This window comes from Oncorhynchus mykiss, chromosome 15 (assembly GCF_057628025.1).
Source record: "Oncorhynchus mykiss isolate SJ-2025 chromosome 15, ASM5762802v1, whole genome shotgun sequence".
Taxonomy (NCBI): domain Eukaryota; kingdom Metazoa; phylum Chordata; class Actinopteri; order Salmoniformes; family Salmonidae; genus Oncorhynchus; species Oncorhynchus mykiss.
Genome location: NC_143036.1, coordinates 71468081 through 71495562, shown reverse-complemented (window position 1 = coordinate 71495562; position 27482 = coordinate 71468081). Strand labels below are relative to the sequence as shown.

Below are 27482 nucleotides of genomic sequence, written 5' to 3'. Positions count from 1 at the left end.
GCAATCCCATGTATCTGAGAAACATTTAGTTTTTTGCAAATAAATCAAGAATATGAATTATATATTATTTCTGTAAACCTACATTTTTCAAAGTAAACAGTCTTGAAATATTGGGCGGGGATTATGTGATAACCGGGACAACTCGAGGAACTGGGAAAGCCTGAGGGCGGGACCCTGGGTATTGGGCTCCTCACGTTACAACTTTTCGCGCGGTGTCACAGGTAGAATGAGCGCCACCCACTCCTGTCCCATCTGTTTCCCTGAGCCACGCAAGCTAATTAGATGGAACCGCAGTGGGTCCGTAGTCGATACATGCAACAACAACGCCTCTGTCATTAAGGTTATTAATAGGGTTTCTAAGTGCGCGGCTATGCCACTCAAACACCATGAACAGCAGCAGTCAAACTGAACAGCACGAATCTCAGTCAAGACCGCGCGGACTGCCCCGCCAAGAATCTTTAGAGGCGTGGCTGTTGCCCCTTGCCTATTGGATAAATCAATTGTACGCGTCACAACATCTAGATGCTGATTGGCTCGACTGAGTGAAACGCATGAGAGCGCCAGAAAAAAAAGCTTTAGCGGGTGTTTTTGGTTGTAGCTATTCCTGTTCAGTAATGCAATTCCAACACAAGTAACTTCAGCGGAACAGGAGAAGTTTTACAGCTGGATATTAGAAGAAAGCCCGCTTATTTAAGAAATTAAAGTTATGTTGATTTGAGTTAAACAACGTACCACCAGTAAGTCTGTGCAATTGGAGATACTGTACGTTGGTATTGACAACTTTATCTTCTTACGCTGAAGAAGGTGAGTAAATAATAATCACTAACGTTAGCTAGCCTAGCTACAGTAAGTTAGATGACAGCCAGCAGGTAAATAATGTAGCAAGGTATTTATGTATTAAGTAAAGACAAATGTTTTGTTTATTGATTAACAGTATATATCATTTTTGTCTTGCAACCTGCTAGCTTTTAGAAAATACTTCCCAAGATTGCATCCTTTTTTTGCAAAGTGTTTCCATTGTGTACTATAGCTACAATTTAGCTATTTATTGTGTATTCGTCTTGTCAAAAGGACTTTTACAGTAGCAATATTCAATGTGTCAGAATTAGATGTGATAGTTAGCTTGTTAGCTAGCTAGATACGTCAGCTAACGTTAGGTGGGCTAAGGTCTTTGCGCCAAAATCTTCTGACCACTGATATCTTACGGCCATTTAATAGATCGATCTATTTGCTGTATTTGGCAATAGCAAAGTAGTGACTGAAATATGACTGTATGAAACTAAATAATGACCTTTCTGCACAGTTCAGAGGCAAATGAATATGATATGGCTAATTGTTTTTCAGATGGAAGTTGAATGTCTAGCTTTGAGAGATCTCATAAGTCCAAAGAAGAGCAAAGCAGACATGGAGGAAGTTGGAAGCAGAAATGATCAGAAGGTATGTTTTGATTCCAAGTCAAATGAACCCTTCAATTCCTTATTATTTATTATTCCTTATTGAAGAGACACTCGGGAAACAATCTTCAGAGTCAATTCCTCTTTTTGTGAATTTGTAGCACTGTTATATGACATGCCTGGAGTGTCTTGAAATAAGATTATTTCTCACATGAACTAAAGCAATCAATCAAATTGATTTATAAACCCCATTTTTACATCAGCCAATGTGACAAAGTGCTGTACAGACACCCAGCCTGAAACCCCAAACAGCAAGCAATGCAGGTGTAGGTGTAAAGGCACGGTGGCTAGGAAAAACCCCTAGGCCAGAACCTAGGAAGAAACCTATAGAGAAACCAGGCTCTGAGAGGTGGCCAGTCATCTTCTGGCTGTGCCGGGTGGAGATTATAACAGAACATTGCCAAGATGTTCAAAGGTTCATAGATGACCAGCAAGGTCAGATAATAATAATCACAGTGGTTGTAGAGGGTGCAACAGGTCAGCACCTCGGGAGTAAATGTCAGTTGGCTTTTCTTAGCCAATCATTCAGAGTTAGAGACAGCAGGTGTGGTAGAGAGTGAGTCCAAAACAGCAGGTCTGGGACAAGGTAGCACGTCCAGTGAACAGGTCAGGGTCCCATAGCCGCAGGCATAACAGTTGAAAGTGGAGCAGCAGCATGACCAGGTGGACTGGGGACAGCAAGGAGTCATCAGGCCAGGTAGTCCTGAGGCATGGTCCTAGGGCTCAGGTCCTCTGAGAGAAGAGAGTGAAAAAGAGAGACAGAATTAGAGGGAGCATCCTTAAATTCACACAGGACACCGGAAAGGACATGAGAAATACTCCAGATATAACAGACTGACCCTAGCCCCCCAACACAAACTATTGCAGCATAAATACTGGAGGCTGAGACAGGAGGGGTCGGGAGACACTGGCCCTGTCCGACGATACTCCCGGACAGGGCCAAACAGGCAGGATATAACCCCACCCACTTTGCCAAGGCACAGCCCCCACACCACTAGAGGGATGTCTTCAACCTACTACCCTGAGACAAGGCAGAGTATAGCCCACAAAGATCTCCCCCACAGCACGAACCCAAGGTGGGAGCCAACCCAGACAGGAAGATCACGTCAGGGACTCAGGTGACGCACCCTTCCTAGGGACGGCATGGAAGAGCACCAGTAAGCCAGTGACTCGGTCCCCGTAATAGGGTTAAAGGCAGAGAATCCCAGTGGAGAGAGAGGAACCGGACAGGCAGAGACCCCAAGGGCGGTTCATCACTCCAGTGCCTTTCTGTTCACCTTCACACCCCTGGGCCAGACTACACTCAATCATAGGACCTTCTGAACAGATGAGTCTTCAATAAAGACTTAAAGGTCGAGACTGAGTCTGCGTCTCTCACATGGATAGGCAGACCATTCCTAAAAAATGTTGCTCTATAGGAGAAACCCCGGCCTCCAGCTGTTTGCCTGCTGGAGGCCTGCTTCTTATGGCCGTAGTGTACGTATGTACTGCAGGATCACATCGGAAAGATAGGTAGGAGAAAGCTCATGTAATGCTTTGTAGGTTAACAGTAAAACTTTGAAATCAGCCCTTGCCTTAACAGGAAGCCAGTGTAGAGGCTAGCACTGGAGTAATATGATAAAAAATGTTGGTTCTTGTCAAGATTCTAGCAGCCTTGTTTAGCACTAACTGAAGTTCATGTAGTGCTTTATCCGGGTAGCCGGAAAGTTGAGCATTGCAGCAGTCAATCTAGAAGTGACAAAAGCATGGATCCATTTTTCTGCATCATTTTTGGACAGAATGTTTCTGATTTTTGCAATGTTACGTAGATGGAAGAAAGCTGTCCTTGAAACAGTCTTAATATGTTCATCAAAAGAGAGATCAGGGTCCAGAGTAACGCCGAGGTCCTTCACAGTTTTATTTGAGACGACTGTACAACCATCAAGATTAATTGTCAGATCCAACAGAAGATCTATTTGTTAATTGGGACCTAGAACTAGCAACTCTGTTTTGTCCGAGGTTAAAAGTAAAACATTTGCCACCATCCACTTCCTTATGTCTGAAACACAGGCTTCCAGAGAGGGTAATTTTGGGGCTTCACCATGTTTCATATAAATGTACAGCTGTGTATCGTCCGCATAGCAGTGTTAACATTATGTTTCCAAATGACATCACCAAGAGGTAAAATATATAGTGAACCTTGAGGAACACCGACATTTACAGTTGATTTGTCAGAAGACAAACCATCCACATAGACAAACTGTTATCTTTCCAACAGATAAGATCTAAACCAGGCCAGAACTTGTCCTTGTAGACCAATTTGGGTTTCCAATCTCTCCAAAAGAATGGTAGTCAAATGGTATCAAAAGCAGCACTAAGGTCTAGGAGCACAAGGACCGATACAGAGCCTCGGTCTGAAGCCATTTAAAAGGTAATTTACCGCCTTCACAAGTGTTGTCTCAGTGCTATGATGGGGTATGAAACCAGACTGAAGCGTTTCGTATACATTGTCTTCAGGAAGGCAGTGAGTTGCTGCGCAACAGCTTCTTACATTTTTTGAGAGGAATGGGAGATTTGATTTAAGCCTACTTTTTCAAGAGAGGCTTTATTACTGCCACTTTTAGTGAGTTTGGTACACATCCGGTGGATAGGGAGCCATTTATTATATTCAACATAGGAAGGCCAAGCACAGGAAGCAGCTCTTTCAGTAGTTTAGTTGGAATAGGGTGGTGGTATGCAGCTTGAGGCTCAGACTAGTTGTATCAATGTATCAAGAGATATAGTATTAAATACTTTTTCTTTAAAAAAAAAAAAAATGTTACCCCCTTTTTCTCCCCAATTTCGTGGTATCCAATTATTTTTAGTAGCTACTATCTTGTCTCATCGCTACAACTCCCGTACGGGCTCGGGAGAGACTAAGGTTGAAAGTCATGCGTCCTCCGATACACAACCCAACCAAGCCGCACTGCTTCTGAACACAGCGCCCATCCAACCGGAAGCCAGCCGCACCAATGTGTCGGAGGAAACACCGTGCACCTGGCAACCTTGGTTAGCGTGCACCGCGCCTGGCCCGCCACAGGAGTCGCTGGTGCGCGATGAGACAAGGATATCCCTACCGGCCATGCCCTCCCTAACCCGGACGACGCTAGGCCAATTGTTCGTCGCCCCACGGACCCATGACACCGGTCGCGGCCGGTTGCGACAGATCCTGGGCGCGAACCAAGGGTCTCTGGTGGCACAGCTGGCGCTGCAATACAGCGCCCTTAACCACTGCGCCACCCGGGAGGCCCAGTATTAAAAACTTTAGTGTCTCCCTTGATCCTATGTCTTGGCAGTGTTGTGCAGATTCAAGACAACTGAGCTTTGGAGAAATACGCAGATTTAAAGAGGAGTCCATCATTTGCTTTCTAATGATCATTATCTTTTTGTCAAAGAAGTTCATGAAATGATCACTGCTGAAGTGAAAGCCATCCTCTAATGAGTAATGCTCCTTTTTAGTTAGCTTTGCGACAGCATTAAAAAATACATTTTGGATTGTTGTTCTTCTCAATTAAGTTGGAAAACTAGGAGGATGGAGCAGCAGTGAGAGCTCTTCGATACTACACGGTACTGTCTTTCCAAGCTAGTCGGAACACTTCCAGTTTGGTGTACCGCCATTTCCATTCCATTTTTCTGGACGCTTGCTTCAGGGCTCAGGTATTTTCAGTGTATCAGGGAGCTAGTTTCTTATGACAAATGTTTTTTTGTTTTTAGGGGTGCGGCTGCATCTAGGGTATTACGCAAGATTTAATTTAGTTCCTCAGTTAGGTGGTTAACCGATTTTTATACTCTGACGTCATTGGGTAGGTGGAGGGAGTCTGGATGGGCCTCTAGGAATCTGTGGGTTGTCTGAAATTTATAGCATGGCTTTTGATGCTCCTTGGTTGGGGTCTGAGCAGATTATTTGTTGCGATTGCAAACGTAATAAAATCGTGGTCCGATAGTCCAGGATTATGAGGAAAAACATTAAGATCCACAACATTTATTCCATGGGACAAAACTAGGTCCAGAGTATTACTGTGGCAGTGAGTAGGTCCAGAGACATGTTGGACAAAACCCATTGAGTCGATGATGGCTCCGAAACCCTTTTGGAGTGGGTCTGTGGACTTTTCCATGCGAATATTAAAGTCACCAAAAATGTGAATATTATCTCCCGTGATTACAAGGTCCAATAGGAACTCAGTTAGGAACGCTGTATATGGCCCAGGAGGCCTATAAACAGTAGCTGTAAAAAGTGATTGATTAGGCTGCATAGATTTCCTAACTAGAAGCTCAAAGGATGAAAACTCAAAGGATGAAAAGTCTTTTTTTTTTTTTTGTTGTAAATTTAAATTTTCTATCGTAAATGTTAGCAACACCTCCGCCTTTGCAGGATGCGTGGGGTATATGGTCACTAGTGTAACCAGGAGATGAGGCCTCATTTAACACAGTAAATCCATCAGGCTTAAGCCATGTTTCAGTCAGGCCAGCCACATCAAGATTATGATCAGTTCATTGACTATAACTGCCTTGGAAGTGAGGGATCTAACATTAAGTAGCCCTATTTTGCGATGTGAGATATCACAATCTCTTTCAATAATGACAGGAATGGAGGTCTTTATTCCAGTGAGATTGCTAAATCGAACACCGCCATGTTTAGTTTTGCCCAACCTAGATCAAGGCACAGACACGGTCTCAATGGGGATAGCTGAGCTGACTACACTGACAGTGCTAGTGGCAGACTCCACTAAGCTGGCAGGCTGGCTATCTCATTGCGGAGCTAGAGGAGTTAGAGCCCTGTCTATGTTCATAGATGAGAGCACCCCTCCAGCTAGGATGGAGTCTGTCACTCCTCAGCAGGCCAGGCTTGGTCCTGTTTGTGGGTGAGTCCCAGAAAGAGGGCCAATTATCCTCAAATTCTATCTTTTGGGAGGGGCAGAAAAGTTTTCAACCAACGATTGAGTTGCAAGAGACTGCTGTAGAGCTCATCACTCCCCCTAACTGGGAGGGGGCCAGAGACGGTTACTCGATGCCGACACATCTTTCTAGCTGATTTACACGCTGAAGCTATGTTGCGCTTGGTGACCTCTTGACTGTTTCATCCTAACATCGTTGGTGCCGACGTGGATAACAATATCCCTATACTCTCTACACTTGCCAGTTTTAGCTTTAGCCAGCACCTTCAGATGAGCCTAAATGTCGGTAGCCCTGCCCCCTGGTAAACAGTGTATTATGATCGCTGGAAGTCTAATACTATGGAAAATGGAGTCGGCAATGACTACGGTGTTCAATTTGTCAGAGCTAATGGTGGGAGGCTTCGGCGTCTCAGACCCCGTAACGGGTTGAGGAGAGACCAGAGAAGACTCGGACTCTGACTTGTTGCTTAATGGGGAGAACCGGTTGAGCATTCCTACAGTATTTCCTTCCAGAAGCCATGAGAAAATTGTCTGGCTGCTGGGACCGTGCGAGATGATTTATATTACTATCTGTACTTATGACTCTTGCCTAATGATTGTGTCTGAAGCTTTGCTTGCAGCACAGCTATCCTCACCATAAGGTGATTGTTGTCCTGTATATTATGAGTACAGCAATTCTTAGTCTTCATGTTAATGTTACTACTTTGCTTTGGCTGGTGGAGGTTCTGTAGAACGATGTCCAGATAAAGCGTCCGGGGTGGAAAAAGTTGAATGAAAAAAGTTGAGCGAGGGGGGGAATATTCTTCATATATATATATATATGTATGTATGTATGTATGTATGTATATGTATGTGTAATATTATAAACGGTAATTAAAAAGTAAAAACCGAAGATAGTTATGTTTACGTTATTTATATGAAGTAGATCCTCCTACAAATGCAACACATTTCATATCACTCCACCCCACTTAAGTTCATAACATTGTGCTCCTTCCCAGGAGAACAGATGTGTCGAGCGAAGAAGAACCACCCCTCACAAGATGGACACCACGGCCACCATGCTGCTGTATGGCAGTAAGCCTCCCACCCCGGAACACCTCCAGAGCACCCCTGTTAAGCCTTCTGAGCGGGGGGCCCCTCCCCACGCGGACCCCTGGACCCCCACGGCCAACCTCAGGATGCTTATCAGTGCTGCCAGCCCTGACATCCGCGACAGAGAGATGAAGAAGGTGCTGTTTAGGCCCATTGAGAATGAGAGAGCAGTGGAGGATGTCGAGGTGGATGGCCCGTGCCAGGTACCCTTTGACCACTCACCGACTGCACCCCAAATGGCACCCTGTTCCCTTTATAGTGCACCACTTTTAACCAGGGCCCACAGGGCTCTGGTCAACACTAGTCAACTGTATAGGGAATAAGATGCCATTTGGGACACTGACACTGACCTCCTATACTGAATTGATGGTGATGGCCGCCTTTGGGCAAGCATTTAGTAATGTATTATGGGTAATTTGTATGGATTGAGATTAGCAAATGTTAACATATCCTACCAGCAGTTTCTGGCTATCTTGAATATACAGTGACATTATCATACTGTTGGATTTTATTGTCATCTTCCAACTGATGGATTTATAGATGCTGAAATCTTAAAAATATCATGCTGTAGTAAATTACAATTCTTGACTCAATGACTTTCTTGACAATGCTTTGTCTCTCTGATCAGTTTGATGTGGTGGACGAGGAGGAGGAAGAGGGGGAAAGGAAGCCCAGCAGGAAGCAGAAGAGCCTGGGCCTGCTGTGCCAAAAGTTCCTGGCCCTGTATCCGGACTATCCAACCTCTGACACCATCAGTATCTCATTGGATGAGGTGTCTACCAGCCTGGGTAAGAGCCAATAAATCCAGAGAGGGAGGTTACAGCTACACCTGGGTCATGTTCATCAGGGCAAGCGATGTAAAATGTTTCGCAAATGTTTCAACAGTCCCTCCCTGTTTCAGTCCGTTAAATAATAAATGCCATTTAGCAGACACTTTTATCCGAAGAAACTTAGTCATGCGTGCAGACATTATACATATGGGCAGTACCGAGAATCGATCCCACTACCCTTGTGTTACAAGCATCTTGCTCTCGCAACTCAGCTACAAATGACCCGTTGTCTTCCGTTTTATGACTAATGAACACGACCCGGCTCAGGGAGGCTGCCATAATTGGTAACCGCATAGAAAGGAAGACAATAATGGAAATAGCTCATAAAACAGATATTACATTAGCTATGTGAAATATCACACACTATTGGATTTTGGAAATGGTTGCTATGGATACCTTCCCGCAGAGCCCTCGTATCCCACTGTACCTTCCAGAATAGCACCAGGTTGTAGTAAAAACCAAGCAATGTCTGAGACTGAGGAACGTTAAGATGCAGCCAGACATGGTCTGCTGCGTCATTAAATCCTGTTGAGGTACCTTAGTTAGAGCTTTGTTTTTTAACCAGCTCACATAACAGAACACTGACATCATGTTGCTGACCCCAGTCTGACCTGTCCCTGGTGTCTGTCTGTCTTTAGGGGTGGAGCGGCGGCGGATCTATGACATCGTAAACGTCCTGGAGTCTCTGATGATCGTGGGGCGCGTGGCTAAGAACCAGTACGTGTGGTACGGGCGGCGGCGCCTGGGGTCCACCCTGGCCGAGCTGCAGAGGATGGGCAGGCGGCAGCGCTACCACCTGCACATGGAGCAGGCCGGGGAGGGTGGTCACAGAGAGGGAGCCACCACACACACCCCAGAGGAGGGAGGTGAAGGAGACTCCAGCTGTGGTGAGAGCAGAGTAGGGGGATATTGCCCCCAGACGCTGACCTTGGGTTAGTTTTACGTTGTCCTAAAGGGACAATCTGCGATTGCTACATCAGGGGCGGCTGATGGACACAGGGTTGAATTATTATAATTTGGGATGTGTGACTGAAGCTAGAAGTTTGGTGTCAATTATGCATGTATGTCAATGGGAGATTTGGAGTGCCTTCATGCTGCGTCTGCAACCCAAGTTTGGATTTGTTTGGATGTGCAGGGTGTGTGTTTGACAAAATAATTTTGTCTGATTTTCTGTCTAAATAACAAGATACTTTCTAGACCGCAATGTATTCAGGTCAACCTTCTCCATGATAGGAGTAGGGTGAAGTTGCCCCTAGACGCTGATCTTGGGTCAGTGTTGCATTTTCCGCACTAATGGTTAAGGTTAGGATTGGGGGGAATCTTCTCACGACAGGTAATGGATCACTTATACCCTGTGTCGTTATTAGTCAAACAGTCTGGTTAATTAACTTCAGCGGGCGTTTGGAGATTACTAGTTAATATGTGCCACATCAAAAGCTCAGCCGCCAAGCTTCGCTCCTGTCGCCATTCCTCTGCTGTCATCTCCCAGTTGTATTAGTGATCCATCACATTGACGAGGAGCGCTTGGTCATCACACACATTAACACAAAGAATCCCATCAGCCTTGATAAACCCGTGAGGCCGTTACCCCCCTACCCTCGTCTCCATGACGATGAGGAATGCTTTTACTGACTTGGGCTTAAAGGCAAATTCTTAAAGAAAAAATGTAACCTTTATTTAACTAGGCAAGTTAGTTAAGAACAAATTACTATTTACAATGATGGCTACCCCGGCCAAACCCTAACCCGGGACAACGCTGGGCTGTGCGTTTCAACGTGGCTAATTGGCTAACTAGGTAGCTGCATGTAGCTAGCTAACAGAATCCAAAGCTACTGTTCCCTAGAGAGGCAGTGGTTGCCTTGGACCTGGCGTCCCGTCCTGCAGAACACTAGGCCTTCCACTTCCCGTCATAACGTCCCTTTGAGAGGCGGGCAGGGTCACTTTCTCTCACTGAATAAGGAACGTTGTCGTTCGTATTCTGGTCCTGTTTGACAAGACCACCTGTTTGACAGGTAACTCAGGACTTGAATCAAATATCCATCGTTCTCTGTAACACGGACATTCAAGTAGTATTGTTATAGGAGGAGGGTGTGACATGCTGTAGGTCAGATTCAAACCCATGCTGACACTGGTATGTAAACTGCTGTCGGCAGCACTAGACCATACAAGCCACTGCAACGCCCTATTCATTAGTGCACACCATCGCAAAACGTTTTGCAACGCAAAAGCGGAAACAAGTTCAGGTAGTTCCCTCCCTGTTTCTGTCCATCTTCTTCCGTTTGCCACTTAGTGAATAGGACCCAGTATTCCCTTTAACTTTGTTCTGCTTGTCTGTTTGCAGCGGCCGCCAGCACGAGGAAAGACAAGTCCCTACGCATCATGAGTCAGAAGTTTGTCATGCTCTTCCTGGTGTCCAGGACCCAGACGGTCACTCTGGACGTGGCCGCCAAAATCCTCATTGAGGAAAGCCAGGACCCCGCCAGCCACAGCAAGTACAAAAGTAAGCATCCTATTACCTACATAGTGCACGACTTTTGACCAGAGCTCATAGGGATCTTGAGGGTTTTGCTGTGCAGTCAAAGAGCCTCTGACACAACATCAAGTCCAGGTAGTCCCTGGCTGTTTCAGTCAGTGTCTTCCCTTTGGGGCCTAATGATCACAACCCAGCCACCAAATAGCTGCAGGTTGAAGTTTCCCCTAGTACAGGTCTAGGATCAACTTCTCCTCTAATAATCCTAACCTTAAACATTAGTGGGGAAGGTGCAAAACTGACCCAAGATCAGTGTCTAGGGGCAACGTCACCTCCAGACATCCCTCCCATTGGCCTTTTTACTGTGTTGTTCGAATCTGATTCAAATCTGTCTTCAGCTAAGGTGCGGCGGCTGTATGACATCGCCAACGTCCTGACGAGTCTGGGATTGATCAAGAAGGTCCACGTCCGGGAGGAGAGGGGGAGGAAGCCTGCGTTCAAGTGGATCGGCCCGGCAGACTTCCACAGCAGACATGGTAAGATTGAATTGAAATGATTTGGGTAGTGAATAATACAGCCAGATGTGGATCCACATAGGATAGCACTTAAAAGCATTCATTAAAACACTTTTCACACAGTGGTCCTCGGTGGTAAATAACATCACTCCCATGTTGGTTCAGAAGGGCATCAGCTCAGTACATAGGGAGACCATCTATAAAACAATATTACAGTGAATGGAAATGGATGCATTATACATTTCTAATGGAACTGTCTTCACTTCTACTAAAACTACTCATAAACCTGTCTACTGACCAAGACTAACACGCTCTGGGATGAATTTCCCCTAGGCACAGATCTAGGATCAGCTTCCTCTCCTCCTGTCCTAGCCTTAACTATTAGTGTGGAAAATGATAAACTGCCCCAAGATCAGTGTCTAGGGGCAACTTCACCCTACTCCTACTGACACACAGAACTCACTGACCACTCTGTTTTTCAACAGAGGACTCAGAGGCTGTGGCGGCCATCGCTCTTCCGGAGGCCATCGCTCTTCCGGAGGCCATCGCTCTTCCGGAGGCCATCGCTCTTCCGGAGGCCATCGCTCTTCCGGGCGGCAGGAAACAGAAGCTGGCACGCCATGCCTCCTTCAATGTGGTGCCCACCTCCGTGGCCAGCCAACGCCGTGTCAACTCGGCGCCCAGCAGCCCACGCAGAGAGGTCACGGGTAAGGAGTCAGGACAGACCGCTCACATCACAACTGGTTCCCAATGAACCAGTTGTGATGTGGGTTAGAGCACATCAACTGTCAACTGTCAACCAACTACTAATCTGTTGATATGCTAGGGTTACAGGTCGGGGTAAGACTAGGATAAGGTTAAGGGCAAGCAGCTAGTTAGCTGAACATCTACCAACCATCTATTTGGGACCATTCAAATAAAGTAATACCTGTAAATGTAATTAACTCACGTCTTCCTCGGTTCTGTCCAGGTCTGCTTCCCCAGTCAGTGGACTATTCCAGAAGTTGTGTGAGCAACAGCGCTGTGTGCCGGCTGCAGTTTGGAACCTCTGTTACAGGGTAAGTAGAACACACACGGAAGGAGGCTCACACACACACACACACACCAAACATCCCAGGCTGCTACCAATCCTGTTCCTAATCACGCCATCACTTTTCATACGCCATCCAGTGGTAATAACCTTAGATTTACTGCAAACAATCTACAACTTCTGTGTTGCATTTCATGATCTATTACACTGCCTGTTGCCAAGGACTAGCTTGTTGGTTGAATGTAATGACACATCAGGTCCACTGGTATACAACAGGGCTGCCATGTGAATAAAATATATGAAGGTGTCCCAAATGGCACCCTTTATAGTGCACTACTTTTGACCAGAGCCCTATGGGAGCCCTATGTGCCCTGGTCAAAAGTAGTGCACTATATAGTGAATAAGGGGCCATTTGAGACATGGCCTATGGTGATTTAGTTGCAACTCAGGAACAGGAAACTGGGCCCTTAGAGGAAGTGATGCGTGCAAATGACCAGCTCCAGAGGCTCCGGCTTGGAGTTTTTAATAGGTCTTTAATAGCTCTCCGCAAACTGTTATTGGTCCACGTCTCACAGTTCATTTCATTTCTAAAAGGTGGTTTTCGTAATGGTTGGCTTTGAGTTTTTACTCTTACCCTGATGTTTGTTTAGGCTGGTTTAACATGTTTTACATGAGTTGGCTGCAGTGTCTCCTGGTCCTCTCGGTTTCTGACCATTTCTACTAGGGATGTGGTGGCTATTTCACCGGTGGCCAAGCCACAGCCGTCTCGAGGCTGTTGCTGCTCTAAGTGTTTTTTGGAGTGGGGATGGAGGAGTCGTAAAGGTTGCTGGTTCCAGACTGCTGAGAGGGAGTGGTTTTTGGAGTGGGGATGGAGGAGTCGTAAAGGTTGCTGGTTCCAGACTGCTGAGGGGGTGTTTTTTTTGTTGTATTTTTTACAGTTGAAATCTGGTCTGGCTAATGCACAGTCACCACATTGTTTTGTTGTTGTATTTTTTACAGTTGAAATCTGCTCTGGCTAATGCACAGTCACCACATTGTTTTGTTTTTCTGGAAAAAATAGCATTTAAGGACTTTATTACTATATGTTTCTACATTCTAATGTCCCATCTTTTTCTATAAACAGTATAATGCAAAGGTGTGAAACTCAATTCCTAGAGGACCATGTCTGATTAAGACCTAGAGAGTTCTTATCTAATTAATATCATTCATTGGAACAAAAACCCGCAGACACTCGGCCCCTCCAGGAAATGAATTTGACAGCCCTGCTACAGAGCATTTGCTTGGAGAGAATGACAGAAACATATGTCTAAGTTGGTTCCTCTGTGTCTTTGCAGTGTCTCCCACCCCAGCGGCGGACTTCAGAGCCCCGCCCACAGTGACGGCAACTCCCTGCTCTGCTCCCCGGGCCTAGCCCCCCTGGCCGTGCCCGTCCACCCAGAGGGTTCATACGTGGGAGCCCTGTCCCCCCATCCCCACCACATGGCCTATCTACCCAGCCTGTCCCAGGCCTCGGTGGTCATGCTGTACGGAGGTCCGGAGGCGCAGGATGGGCTTGACTGCCTGACCACGGAAGTTCAAAGGTCACCGGGGTCAAGGTCCAGAGAGAACATCCTGGAGAAGAGGAAGAAGGATGAAGGAGTGGAGGAGAAGAGGGAGTCACCTGAGACAGAGCTATCTGAAAAGGTGAGTTTGTGGAAAAAGTGAAATCCACAGATGTACTGTGGATCTCTGACTGACCATGAGCCTGACACGCTTCAGGTAGTCGTTGTCCATATTTCCACACTGTACCTAGGACCACCTCTGACCTTAGATCACTGTAGATCATCCTCCTCCTGCCAGACCAATCACAGTAATGTATGATCCATATTTAAAGGGGAAGTTCAGTGTTTTACTACTTAACGATAGACGGTTCCTCACCCTGAAAGTTGTGAAAAACGAAACTTCCCCTTTTTAATTAGAAGCGTGGTGATTTGACAACCGATAAGACAGGTCAGGGAGAGCGACGCCTCATACTGTAACGTCTCAGGCCTAGATTCAATCAGATCAAGTGTTAACCGGCGATAGCTGACACCCTCATAGCTGATGTGTCGGAGGTGGAACTGCATTGGCGCTGTCAAATCGGTCTTGATCATTGTCCCACTCACGTTAAAGTTCAGAAGGAGAAAGGGTAGGCTACATAGAAATAATGATGAGTTCTATCAGTGTTCAGTCTTGTAAACCAGGCTGCATGGGATTCTCATAATGCGACTCTGTGCAGTGGCAATGTCTGCTTTAGGTATAATGACGTGAGCTGCTTGTGGATTTCACAGCTCTAACGCAGTTCCACCTCTTACACCGCCAAAACAATCTCTATGCCAATGTCACATAAAGCAGATCTGATTGAATAGAACCCTCAGTCTTAATAACACACTGGTTGGTTTCCAAGGTGACCAGTACACTCTTTATGCATTGTCAATAATGAGCTTCCCAATGATGCCCTTTTGTTATTTATAAGTGACACACACTGATACGACTGCTGAGAAGTCACACACACAAACACACACACAGAACTGCCTGTCTGTCTGGACACTCCATTTATACCCACTCTAAAGATCACAGTACATAACTTTGTCCTCTGTTGGTTTAATTCAACATGTGTATTGGAAGTATCTGTGTTGCTTGCTATATGGCACCCTATTTGCTATATAGTGCACTACTTTAGTCCAGGGTCTATAGGGTAGTGCACTATGTAGGGAATAGGGTGCCACTTGGGACTCAGGCCTGATCTCATGAGGGGGGGTCAGACCAGTGAATTACCAAATGGTTTGTTTACGTACGGGAATGTTTTCTCCAAGGAGGGAGTTTCATTTTCCTCCACGGCTGTTTCCCAAATGACACCCTGTTCCCTATGGGCCCTGACCAAAAGTAGTGCACTATATAGGGAATAGGGTGCCATTTGAGAGGCAGCCCATGATTTTGTGAGGTTCATTACATGTGAAGGTGAAAGACATAACTCAGAAGAATGTGCTGTTTATGTTCAGCGATCACTTCATAATGAAAAGAGGTTTCCTCAAGTTTCTTAGCAACATTATACTGATTGATTAGAAAATTGAGAGCTTCTGCTGATGATATGAAGACATGGAAGTAGTAGAGGACGACGATATGGAGACATTGAAGTAGTAGAGGGAGACATTGAAGTAGTAGAGGACGACATTATGGAGACATTGAAGTAGTAGAGGGAGACATTGAAGTAGTAGAGGACGACATTATGGAGACATTGAAGTAGTAGAGGACGACGATATGGAGACATTGAAGTAGTAGAGGACGACGATATGGAGACATTGTAGTAGTAGAGGACGACATTATGGAGACATTGAAGTAGTAGAGGACGACATTATGGAGACATTGAAGTAGTATAGGACGACATTATGGAGACATTGAAGTAGTAGAGGACGACATTATGGAGACATTGAAGTAGTAGAGGACGACATTATGGAGACATTGAAGTAGTAGAGGACGACATTATGGAGACATTGAAGTAGTAGAGGACGACATTATGGAGACATTGAAGTAGTAGAGGGAGACATTGTAGTAGTAGAGGACGACATTATGAAGACATTGTAGTAGTAGAGGACGACATTATGGAGACATTGAAGTAGTAGAGGACGACATTATGGAGACATTGAAGTAGTAGAGGACGACATTATGGAGACATTGTAGTAGTAGAGGACGACATTATGGAGACATTGTAGTAGTAGAGGACGACATTATGGAGACATTGTAGTAGTAGAGGACGACATTATGGAGACATTGAAGTAGTAGAGGACGACATTATGGAGACATTGAAGTAGTAGAGGACGACATTATGGAGACATTGAAGTAGTAGAGGACGACATTATGGAGACATTGAAGTAGTAGAGGACGACATTATGGAGACATTGAAGTAGTAGAGGACGACATTATGGAGACATTGAAGTAGTAGAGGACGACATTATGGAGACATTGAAGTAGTAGAGGACGACATTATGAAGACATTGAAGTGGTAGAGGACGACATTATGGAGACATTGAAGTAGTAGAGGGAGACATTGAAGTGGTAGAGGACGACATTATGGAGACATTGAAGTAGTAGAGGGAGACATTGAAGTGGTAGAGGACGACATTATGGAGACATTGAAGTAGTAGAGGACGACATTATGGAGACATTGAAGTAGTAGAGGACGACGATATGGAGACATTGTAGTAGTAGAGGACGACATTATGGAGACATTGAAGTAGTAGAGGACGACGATATGGAGACATTGTAGTAGTAGAGGACGACATTATGGAGACATTGAAGTAGTAGAGGACGACATTATGGAGACATTGAAGTAATAGAGGACGACATTATGGAGACATTGTAGTAGTAGAGGACGACATTATGGAGACATTGAAGTAGTAGAGGACGACGATATGGAGACATTGAAGTAGTAGAGGACGACATTATGGAGACATTGAAGTAGTAGAGGACGACATTATGGAGACATTGTAGTAGTAGAGGACGACATTATGGAGACATTGAAGTAGTAGAGGACGACATTATGGAGACATTGAAGTAGTAGAGGACGACATTATGGAGACATTGTAGTAGTAGAGGACGACATTATGGAGACATTGAAGTAGTAGAGGACGACATTATGGAGACATTGAAGTAGTAGAGGACAACGATATGGAGACATTGTAGTAGTAGAGGACGACATTATGAAGACATTGAAGTAGTAGAGGACGACATTATGGAGACATTTTAGTAGTAGAGGACGACATTATGGAGACATTGTAGTAGAGGACGACATTATGGAGACATTGAAGTAGTAGAGGACGACATTATGGAGACATTGTAGTAGTAGAGGACGACGATATGGAGACATTGTAGTAGAGGACGACATTATGGAGACATTGAAGTAGTAGAGGACGACATTATGGAGACATTGAAGTAGTAGAGGACGACATTATGGAGACATTGAAGTAGTAGAGGGAGACATTGTAGTAGTAGAGGACGACATTATGGAGACATTGAAGTAGTAGAGGACGACATTATGGAGACATTGAAGTAGTAGAGGGAGACATTGTAGTAGTAGAGGACGACATTATGGAGACATTGAAGTAGTAGAGGACGACGATATGGAGACATTGAAGTAGTAGAGGACGACATTATGGAGACATTGTAGTAGTAGAGGACGACATTATGGAGACATTGAAGTAGTAGAGGACGACATTATGAAGACATTGAAGTAGTAGAGGACGACATTATGGAGACATTGAAGTAGTAGAGGGAGACATTATGGAGACATTGTAGTAGTAGAGGACGACGATATGAAGACATTGAAGTAGTAGAGGACGACGATATGGAGACATTGAAGTAGGAGAGGACGACGATATGAAGACATTGAAGTAGTAGAGGACGACATTATGGAGACATTGAAGTAGTAGAGGACGACATTATGGAGACATTGAAGTGGTAGAGGACGACATTATGGAGACATTGAAGTAGTAGAGGACGACATTATGGAGACATTGAAGTAGTAGAGGACGACATTATGGAGACATTGAAGTAGTAGAGGGAGACATTGTAGTAGTAGAGGACGACATTATGAAGACATTGTAGTAGTAGAGGACGACATTATGGAGACATTGAAGTAGTAGAGGACGACATTATGGAGACATTGTAGTAGTAGAGGACGACATTATGAAGACATTGTAGTAGTAGAGGACGACATTATGAAGACATTGTAGTAGTAGAGGACGACATTATTAAGACATTGAAGTAGTAGAGGACGACATTATGGAGACATTGAAGTAGTAGAGGACGACATTATGGAGACATTGTAGTAGTAGAGGACGACATTATGGAGACATTGTAGTAGTAGAGGACGACATTATGGAGACATTGAAGTAGAGGACGACATTATGGAGACATTGAAGTAGTAGAGGACGACGATATGAAGACATTGAAGTAGTAGAGGACGACGATATGGAGACATTGAAGTAGTAGAGGACGACGATATGGAGACATTGAAGTAGTAGAGGACGACATTATGGAGACATTGAAGTAGTAGAGGACGACATTATGGAGACATTGTAGTAGTAGAGGACGACATTATGGAGACATTGTAGTAGTAGAGGACGACGATATGGAGACATTGAAGTAGTAGAGGACGACGATATGGAGACATTGTAGTAGTAGAGGACGACATTATGGAGACATTGTAGTAGTAGAGGACGACATTATGGAGACATTGTAGTAGTAGAGGACGACATTATGGAGACATTGAAGTAGTAGAGGACGACATTATGGAGACATTGAAGTAGTAGAGGACGACATTATGGAGACATTGAAGTAGTAGAGGACGACGATATGGAGACATTGTAGTAGTAGAGGACGACATTATGGAGACATTGAAGTAGTAGAGGACGACATTATGGAGACATTGAAGTAGTAGAGGACGACATTATGGAGACATTGAAGTAGTAGAGGACGACATTATGGAGACATTGAAGTAGTAGAGGACGACATTATGGAGACATTGAAGTAGTAGAGGACGACGATATGGAGACATTGTAGTAGTAGAGGACGACATTATGGAGACATTGAAGTAGTAGAGGACGACATTATGGAGACATTGAAGTAGTAGAGGACGACATTATTTCAGTATATTTCATCGTCATACATTCTGTGATTTCATTCAGAAAATGCAGAAAATCTTAATGATTCCCGAAAGCGAAGCATTAAATTAAAATCTGAATCACTGCATGCTCCCTGACCAGGATAAAAGGATTCCAAGTTGTAATTAAACACAATGGCATTATCATTTTGGTGATGCATGTGATATTTGTAATTGTACAAAACCCCAGACTATTAATCTCAGCCTCTCACTTCCATTCAAATTGAGGAGCGAGAGAAGTCATGGTAGGTGTGCTCAAATCCACAGTATTTCTTACCTACCAGTAGTCTGGTACATTCACCTGAAGCAGTCACAAAATCCTCTGCAGAGGAAGCATAGCAGTTCACATTATTTGTGCTTGAAAAATTAGCAAAACAGAGCTATCATTTTTGTAGATGAGCCATGCAATTTCATGGCTCATTATTTGAGAGGGAAATGTGATCAAAGCTCATCATAAATTAATTATGGGATGCACTAGGGAGCGCTGCAGCATTGGGCTGTGGGAGGGTCACATTAAAAACTGAAGAATAGGAGCTGATCGTGGACTACAGGAAAAGGCGGGCCGAATAGGCCCCCATTAACTAGTGTAGAGTTTCAAGTGCCTTGGTTTCCACATCACCAACCAACTATCATGGTCCGAACACACCAAGACAGTCGTGAAGAGGGCACGACAACACCTTTTCCCCCTCAGGAGACTGAAAAGATTTGGCATGGGTCCCCAGATCCTCAAAAAGTTCTACAGCTGCACCATCGAGAGCATCCTGACCGGTTGCATCACCACCTAGTATGGAAACGGTTCGGCATCTGACCGTGAGGCGCTACAGAGGGTAGTGCGCACGGCCCAGTACATCACTGGGGCCTAGGACCCCCCCCCCCCCCCCTTTTGTACACTGCTGCTACTAGCTGTTTATTATTGTTGTACTCGGCGCACTTTACAAATAAAGTTTGATTTGATCTTCCTTTTCACACGCATCGGGCTCCGGGGGGAAGTTTCCCTACACTCTTAGAATGCAAATGTGCCATCTAGAACCTTATAGGGTTCTACAGGCTATACCTGTGCAGAGGGTTCTACCGGGAACCAAAAAGGGTTCTCCTATGGGGACAGCTGAAGAACCCTTTTGGGACCCTTTTCTCTAAAAATGTAGGTATATTTCTAGGATCAGCTTCCCTTCCTCAATCCTAACCATAATTATTAGTGGGGGAAATACAAAACTGACCCAAGATCAGCAGCTAGGGGCAACTTCACTCTACTCCTCTCAAAATGTCTCTTGTTTTTATTTTCCTAGAGAAGGAGAGTGGAGGGAAGGAGTGTGGAGGGAAACAGCTGTCAGATGACCACCAGCCCAAGGACCAGCTCCCTAGGACACCCAGGGGGGCTAGTCAGGGAAGAGGCCCTATTGAGAGTCCTCAGAGACGGGGAGGTGGGCAGACAGAGCCCCCACAACAACCTGGTCCGGCCTTCACACTACCTCTATGTGCCTAACTCTGCAGGTATGCTATGTTTAAAAACAACTCTGTGCCAGTCAGTCAGTGTTGCTCGGTTAATGTCTGTTATCCACACTACCTCTATGTGCCTAACTCTGCAGATATGCTATGTTAAAAACAACTCTGTGACAGTCAGTCAGTGTTGCAGTGTTGCTCGGTTAATGTCTCTTATCCACACTAGCATCATTTTTTTAGTTTGCGTCTCTGAAACATGACCTTAGACTCTGTGCCAGGATGGATATTGGACTGTACAGGTAGTGCTGATAGACTTGTTGTCTACCTCAGTCCCATGTAGGGATTTGTAGTCTTTCAAGGATAAAGGCATTGTGAGTGATGATCACGCCTATTTTTCTATGTTCTTGTGATTTTTGACTGCACCTCGTCTCCTGTTGGTTCAAGCGATGTCTACTCCCCCTCCTCATGGTTCCATAGGGCGCTGGTCAAAAATAGTGCACTAAATGGGGAATAGGGTGCCATTTTTCACAGATGACTCATCCTCATTCACCCCTCTCCCCTCCAGGTCTCAACAGTCTCAACTTCCTCCTCTCTGCTGGTCAGACGACAGGCGGCCTGACTCTACCTCCTGGCACCCTGCCCTATGTCCTTGTGTCCTCCTCCACCCTCTCCCCCTACCCACTCATGGCCAACCGGGGCGATGCCAATCTCAATTTCAACATGTCCACCATGATGTCCCCCGCCTGCTTCGTGGTGGGATCCGCCGGGCCCTACACAGTGGCCGGAGCCCCGGAGTTCAATGGGGGGGCAGTGGCGCCGGCCCTCTCCAGTCCAGAGCAGCACCCGCTGTTCGGGTCGGCACCCATACCTCCACATTCTCCCTTGGAGACCAGGCCGTCTCTGACCTTCATCCAGACAGAGGCACAGGTGAGATAGGCAGGAAGACAGACAGACAGGCAGGAAGATAGATAGATAGACAGGCGGGAAGATAGATAGATAGACAGGCGGGAAGATAGATAGATAGACAGGCGGGAAGATAGATAGTTAGACAGGCGGGAAGATAGATAGTTAGACAGGCGGGAAGATAGATAGATAGACAGGCGGGAAGATAGATAGATAGACAGATAGACAGGCGGGAAGATAGACAGGCGGGAAGATAGATAGACAGGCGGGAAGACAGACAGATAGATAGACAGGCAGGAAGATAGATAGACAGGCAGGAAGATAGATAGATAGACAGGCAGGAAGATAGATAGATAGACAGGCAGATAGATAGACAGGCAGATAGATAGATAGATAGACAGGCAGGAAGATAGATAGATAGACAGGCAGGAAGATAGATAGATAGATAGATAGGCAGGAAGATAGATAGATAGGCAGTAAGATAGATAGATAGACAGGCAGGAAGATAGATAGATAGATAGACAGGCGGGAAGATAGATAGATAGACAGGCGGGAAGATAGATAGATAGACAGGCAGGAAGATAGATAGATAGACAGGCAGGAAGATAGATAGATAGATAGACAGGCAGATAGATAGATAGATAGATAGACAAGCAGGAAGATAGATAGACAGGCAGGAAGATAGATAGATAGACAGGCAGGAAGATAGATAGATAGACAGGCAGGAAGATAGATAGATAGACAGGCAGGAAGATAGATAGATAGACAGGCAGGAAGATAGATAGATAGATAGATAGGCAGGAAGATAGATAGATAGGCAGTAAGATAGATAGATAGACAGGCAGGAAGATAGATAGACAGGCGGGAAGATAGATAGATAGACAGGCGGGAAGATAGATAGATAGACAGGCGGGAAGATAGATAGATAGACAGGCGGGAAGATAGATAGTTAGACAGGCGGGAAGATAGATAGATAGACAGGCGGGAAGATAGATAGATAGACAGGCGGGAAGATAGATAGATAGACAGGCGGGAAGATAGATAGACAGGCGGGAAGACAGACAGACAGACAGATAGATAGACAGGCAGGAAGATAGATAGACAGGCAGGAAGATAGATAGATAGACAGGCAGATAGATAGGCAGATAGATAGATAGATAGACAGGCAGGAAGATAGATAGATAGACAGGCAGGAAGGAAGATAGATAGATAGATAGATAGATAGATAGATAGACAAGCAGGAAGATAGATAGATAGATAGATAGATAGACAGGCAGGAAGATAGATAGACAGGCAGGAAGATAGATAGATAGATAGATAGATAGATAGATAGATAGATAGATAGATAGATAGATAGATAGATAGATAGATAGATAGACAGGCAGGAAGATAGATAGATAGATAGATAGATAGATAGATAGATAGATAGATAGATAGACAGGCAGGAAGATAGATAGACAGGCAGGAAGATAGATAGATAGATAGACAGGCAGGAAGATAGATAGATAGATAGATAGACAGGCAGGAAGATAGATAGATAGATAGACAGGCAGGAAGATAGATAGATAGATAGATAGACAGGCAGGAAGATAGATAGATAGATAGATAGATAGATAGATAGACAAGCAGGAAGATAGATAGATAGATAGACAGGCAGGAAGATAGATAGATAGATAGACAGGCAGGAAGATAGATAGATAGATAGACAGGCAGGAAGATAGATAGATAGATAGACAGGCAGGAAGATAGATAGATAGATAGACAGGCAGGAAGATATATAGATAGATAGACAGGCAGGAAGATAGATAGATAGATAGACAGGCAGGAAGATAGATAGACAGGCAGGAAGATAGATAGACAGGCAGGAAGATAGATAGATAGACAGGCAGGAAGATAGATAGATAGACAGGCAGGAAGATAGATAGATAGACAGGCAGGAAGATAGATAGATAGATAGATAGATAGACAGGCAGGAAGATAGATAGATAGACAGGCAGGAAGATAGATAGATAGATAGACAGGCAGGAAGATAGATAGATAGATAGACAGGCAGGAAGATAGATAGATAGATAGACAGGCAGGAAGATAGATAGATAGACAGGCAGGAAGATAGATAGATAGACAGGCAGGAAGATAGATAGATAGACAGGCAGGAAGATAGATAGATAGACAGGCAGGAAGATAGATAGATAGATAGACAGGCGGGACGATAGATAGACAGGCAGGAAGATAGATAGATAGACAGACAGGCGGGAAGACAGATAGATAGACAGACAGGCGGGAAGACAGATAGATAGACGGGAAGATAGATAGACAGACCGGCAGGTTGACAGACAGACCGTGCCTTAACCACTTCACATGGATCAGATTATATTTGGAAAGCAGTTAAATCCGGTCACATGATGTATGACCTTTTGTGTAGCAGACAAACACTGGAAATGCCACCGTCAAACTCCGTTTATCATGTTTTAACTACTCCACAGCAGTTCAGCTTTTGTTTGCTTTAGATTATCCCCGAAAGGGAAAATATAGCTTTTTTCACCTCAGCAGAGTTCATTCATCTTTTGGTCATTAAAAGACAATTAAACTCCCCAACATAGCTCTGATGACATCACTCTGTGCCTCGAGAAGACACTTCTCAGACTCCGGTTGCATCCCAAATTGGACTCTATTCCCTATAACTCACTACCTTTGACCAGAGCCCATAGGACTTTTGTCTAAAGTAGTGCATTATGTAGGGATTAGGGTACCATTTGGGACACAAGCTCACTCGTTAGACTCTTGGCGCAAAATGAAGGGACATTATTAATGATTGGACGAGCCAACGTGTTCAGCCATAACAAATGAATCAGCACACGGTCTCCCATCCCTGCTATGCACTCCCTCTCCTAACATTGATGAAATGAAGACTGTATACAAGTGGTCTGTTTCCAACAGGTGGTTCGCTTGCTCTGCTTAGAAATGCATAGCTAGGTTTCGCAGTGCACCCCCCCCCCCCCCCCCCCCCCCGTTCAAGCTGAAATGTGTCATTCGCTGGAAAACATTGTTTCTTAGAATTGAATTGAGTGGTATTTTATAAGGCTGGTATTTGGAAGAGGGGGTGAGGGGTAGATGGAATACTGTCACAGTGATACTCTACTGCCAGAGTTGATTATTCATCTGTAGTGAGATGCTCGGCAGAGGCAGCTTTCCTTAAACTGTGTGGTTTCAGGGCCTCACTCTCTTGTCTCTCCTCCACAGACACCACAGACTCCCAAGGAGGAGGCGGCAGCTGGCGGTGGCTCCAAGGCCTTCTTCCAGACGCCAGGGACCCTGGGAATGGCCACCACAACCCCCGTGGCCCGCCGACGAGGCTCCGCCCAGAGGAGGCTGGACATCAGCCAACCACTGACCAATTAGAAGTCTGGGGACCTTTTAGAGTGGCAGTGGCTGTTAGCTATAACCTGAGAGGAATGGACAAATGTTGCTCTCCGGCTAAACGTGCTCTGACTGCGCTAGCTTTGGCTTTAGTCCCCACGCTCTGACTCTCAGGGTATCTTTTCTGTATGACCGAACTGTGTTGCTTTCATACCACTGGTGCTTCGCCTTATGAATGAATGCTAGTCTATACGATACCTCCTTTAAGTGCCTCATCATGTAGGGCGAAGTTGCCCCTAGACTCTGATTTTGGGCCAGTTTGCAGTTTCCCCACTAATGGTTAAGGTTAGGATTGGGGGAAGGGAAGCTGATCCTAGGGGAAACTTCACCCTCGAGTTCCTCATGATTGGACTGTGGGACACCGATAACTATCAGAGGACACAGGGAAGCAGTGTTGTCGTCTTTTGTTTTTAGTGCCCTCCTGTGGTGGGAGTTAGGTACCACTCATATTTATTTTTCTAGTCCATCTTCCATAGAAAGATTGAGCTACCTTGGTAATCGCTCCACCCATGACTTTATTATATCCCAACGTTATTTATATATTAACTAATATATCTGTTGAGTAACAATTCTGATGATGTTACTCTACTTTTAGCACTAAGTATTTAAGAATATACTTCTGATTGTTGAGTTTCGCTGGCTCTGGAGGGATTCTGTAAAAACGGTATCTGTAGGAAAAGGGAAAACAGTTGATCATAGGTGAATGATATCTGTGGAAGCTGAAAGGTTTCCCATGATGACACAGTTCAGAAACTGGTGTTGGTAATAAGTCATGATGTCGAAGAGATATCGATACGCTTCTCGGTTGCACTTCTAGCGTGTAACTGACCTGGCTCTAAGAGAGGTTTAAAAACCACTGGTTTTCACTGTGTAAATGAGGTTTTAACTTAAACTCCACCCAAAAACGATATTTTGCTATGTGTTTCATTAGTCCATTGTTGATATAGTCCAAAATGTTTTGGGTGGAGTTTTCCTTTAAGCAGTCACAGCAACACATTGGTGAGCTTAAGGCCTATAAAATGGCTGCCAGGGTTTTTCGTACAAAGACTGGCATCTTGGCCACTCCAAAGGGTTCTGTATTTGTACAACACTCATGTGGTTTACAGGTTTCCAATTGTTGGGCTTTAAGAATGACACCAAATGCCAGCATCGCTCTCTGTCAATGTGTATGTGCTCACGCCACCACATGCCAGCATCGCTCTCTGGCAATGTGTATGTGCTCACGGCACCACATGCCAGCATCGCTCTCTGTCAATGTGTATGTGCTCACGGCACCACATGCCAGGTGAAACTAAATGTGAAATGATTTGATGATGTTACAAGATACTTGAATGACTTAGTTACCCAGCGGTGTATACTGGAGACTGGAGTGAAATATCAAAGTACTGTATTTAATGCATTAAATGACGTGCATTAGAGTTTGGCCTCTGGAATATTTTTTTTTGGGGGGGGGGGGTAATTGAGGAAAAGTTACATTACACCAAAGGGTGCTGATCATCTACTTGAACTGTAGAATACAGGAGGTTGGTGGCACCTTAACTGGGGAGGACGGGCTCATGGTAATGACCGGAGCGGAATCTGGAATGGTATCAAATACATCACACATGGCTTACATGTGTTTGATACCATTCCATTTGCTCTGTTGTGGTCGTTATGAGCCGTCCTCCAGTCAGAGGCCTCCACTGCTGTAGATGTTGTTCATGTACAGAAATCTTTCTCTTTTTTTTTAAACCAGGAATTATTTTTGTATATTGTATTCATATGTTTTTAATTATTACTTCAAAACATTGAAATGTTTAATTTAATGCCGCTTCTTATCATAAAATAATAATTACACTGCTAGTTTCTGTAGTTATCCGTCCACTGCTTTGTAGGAAACCTTTTCTAACATTACAACACATTGTTATTTTCACCGTGCTTACTACAGGCTGTATGTATGTTATGGGACAAACAGGGTTTTCTCTCTAGACATCCACAACCTTTGTAATAAAAAAGTGAAAATGTCCAACTGCTTTCCGTGTTGTCTTCATAGAATTGCAAGTGATATGAGCAACTCGTATTTCTCACCAATCGATTTTTCACCTGCAAATATAGTATTGTATATCTAGCTCTGAGCAATGACACTTCGTTTTGTCAAATTACAATTTATTTATTTATTATATTTATATTTATTTAGCCACAGGTCGTTGTGCTACACAATATAGTGAATAAGGCACTGGCACTTGGCTGCCATTGAAGGAACTGACCAATAGATGGCAGTAGATCACTCATTAAGAAACAGCATGCTCCATATCCTAGTATAAAGGGTCCTGAATGAAAACCTGCATCCTTCCTTTCTCTGAAGTATTCACTAGTCTGACATGGACATGCCTTGATTGGTCATCTATCAGATCACGTTAATTATTCTAACAGTATTCAAACAGGGCCAATGACCTCTCTCTACATCCAATCAAAGCTGTCCTAATAATAGAGGTCAGAGGTCAGGCAAACGCATCCTGTTAGTGTGACTGCAGACCAATCTGGTATTTTATTACAGGTGTAATAAACCAGGTGGGTTGCTGCCCATAGGTTCGGGCTTAGGCGTTGTATGTATTTACAACATAAACATCTGTAGATGAATCAACAGCATAGGCTGGTAGAGGCCAGGCATTAAAAAAATAATCTGTAGATGAATCAACAGCATAGACTGGTAGAGGCCAGGCATTAAAAAAATAATCTGTAGATGAATCAACAGCATAG

General features: G+C 44.6%; 1 protein-coding gene across 1 annotated transcript; it reads left to right on the top strand.

Moving 5' to 3' along the window:
- The first annotated feature begins 197 nt into the window (after positions 1-197).
- Positions 198-26748, top strand: LOC110500963 (transcription factor E2F7). The gene is made up of 13 exons (XM_090201018.1): positions 198-804; positions 1345-1437; positions 7366-7662; positions 8088-8247; positions 8928-9176; positions 10631-10789; positions 11158-11295; positions 11760-11981; positions 12245-12332; positions 13639-13987; positions 20270-20474; positions 20989-21350; positions 24567-26748. The coding sequence occupies exons 2-13, from the start codon at positions 1345-1347 to the stop codon at positions 24723-24725; spliced, it is 2481 nt and encodes an 826-aa protein (XP_090057144.1). The 5' UTR covers positions 198-804; the 3' UTR covers positions 24726-26748.
- Positions 26749-27482: the final 734 nt, after the last annotated feature.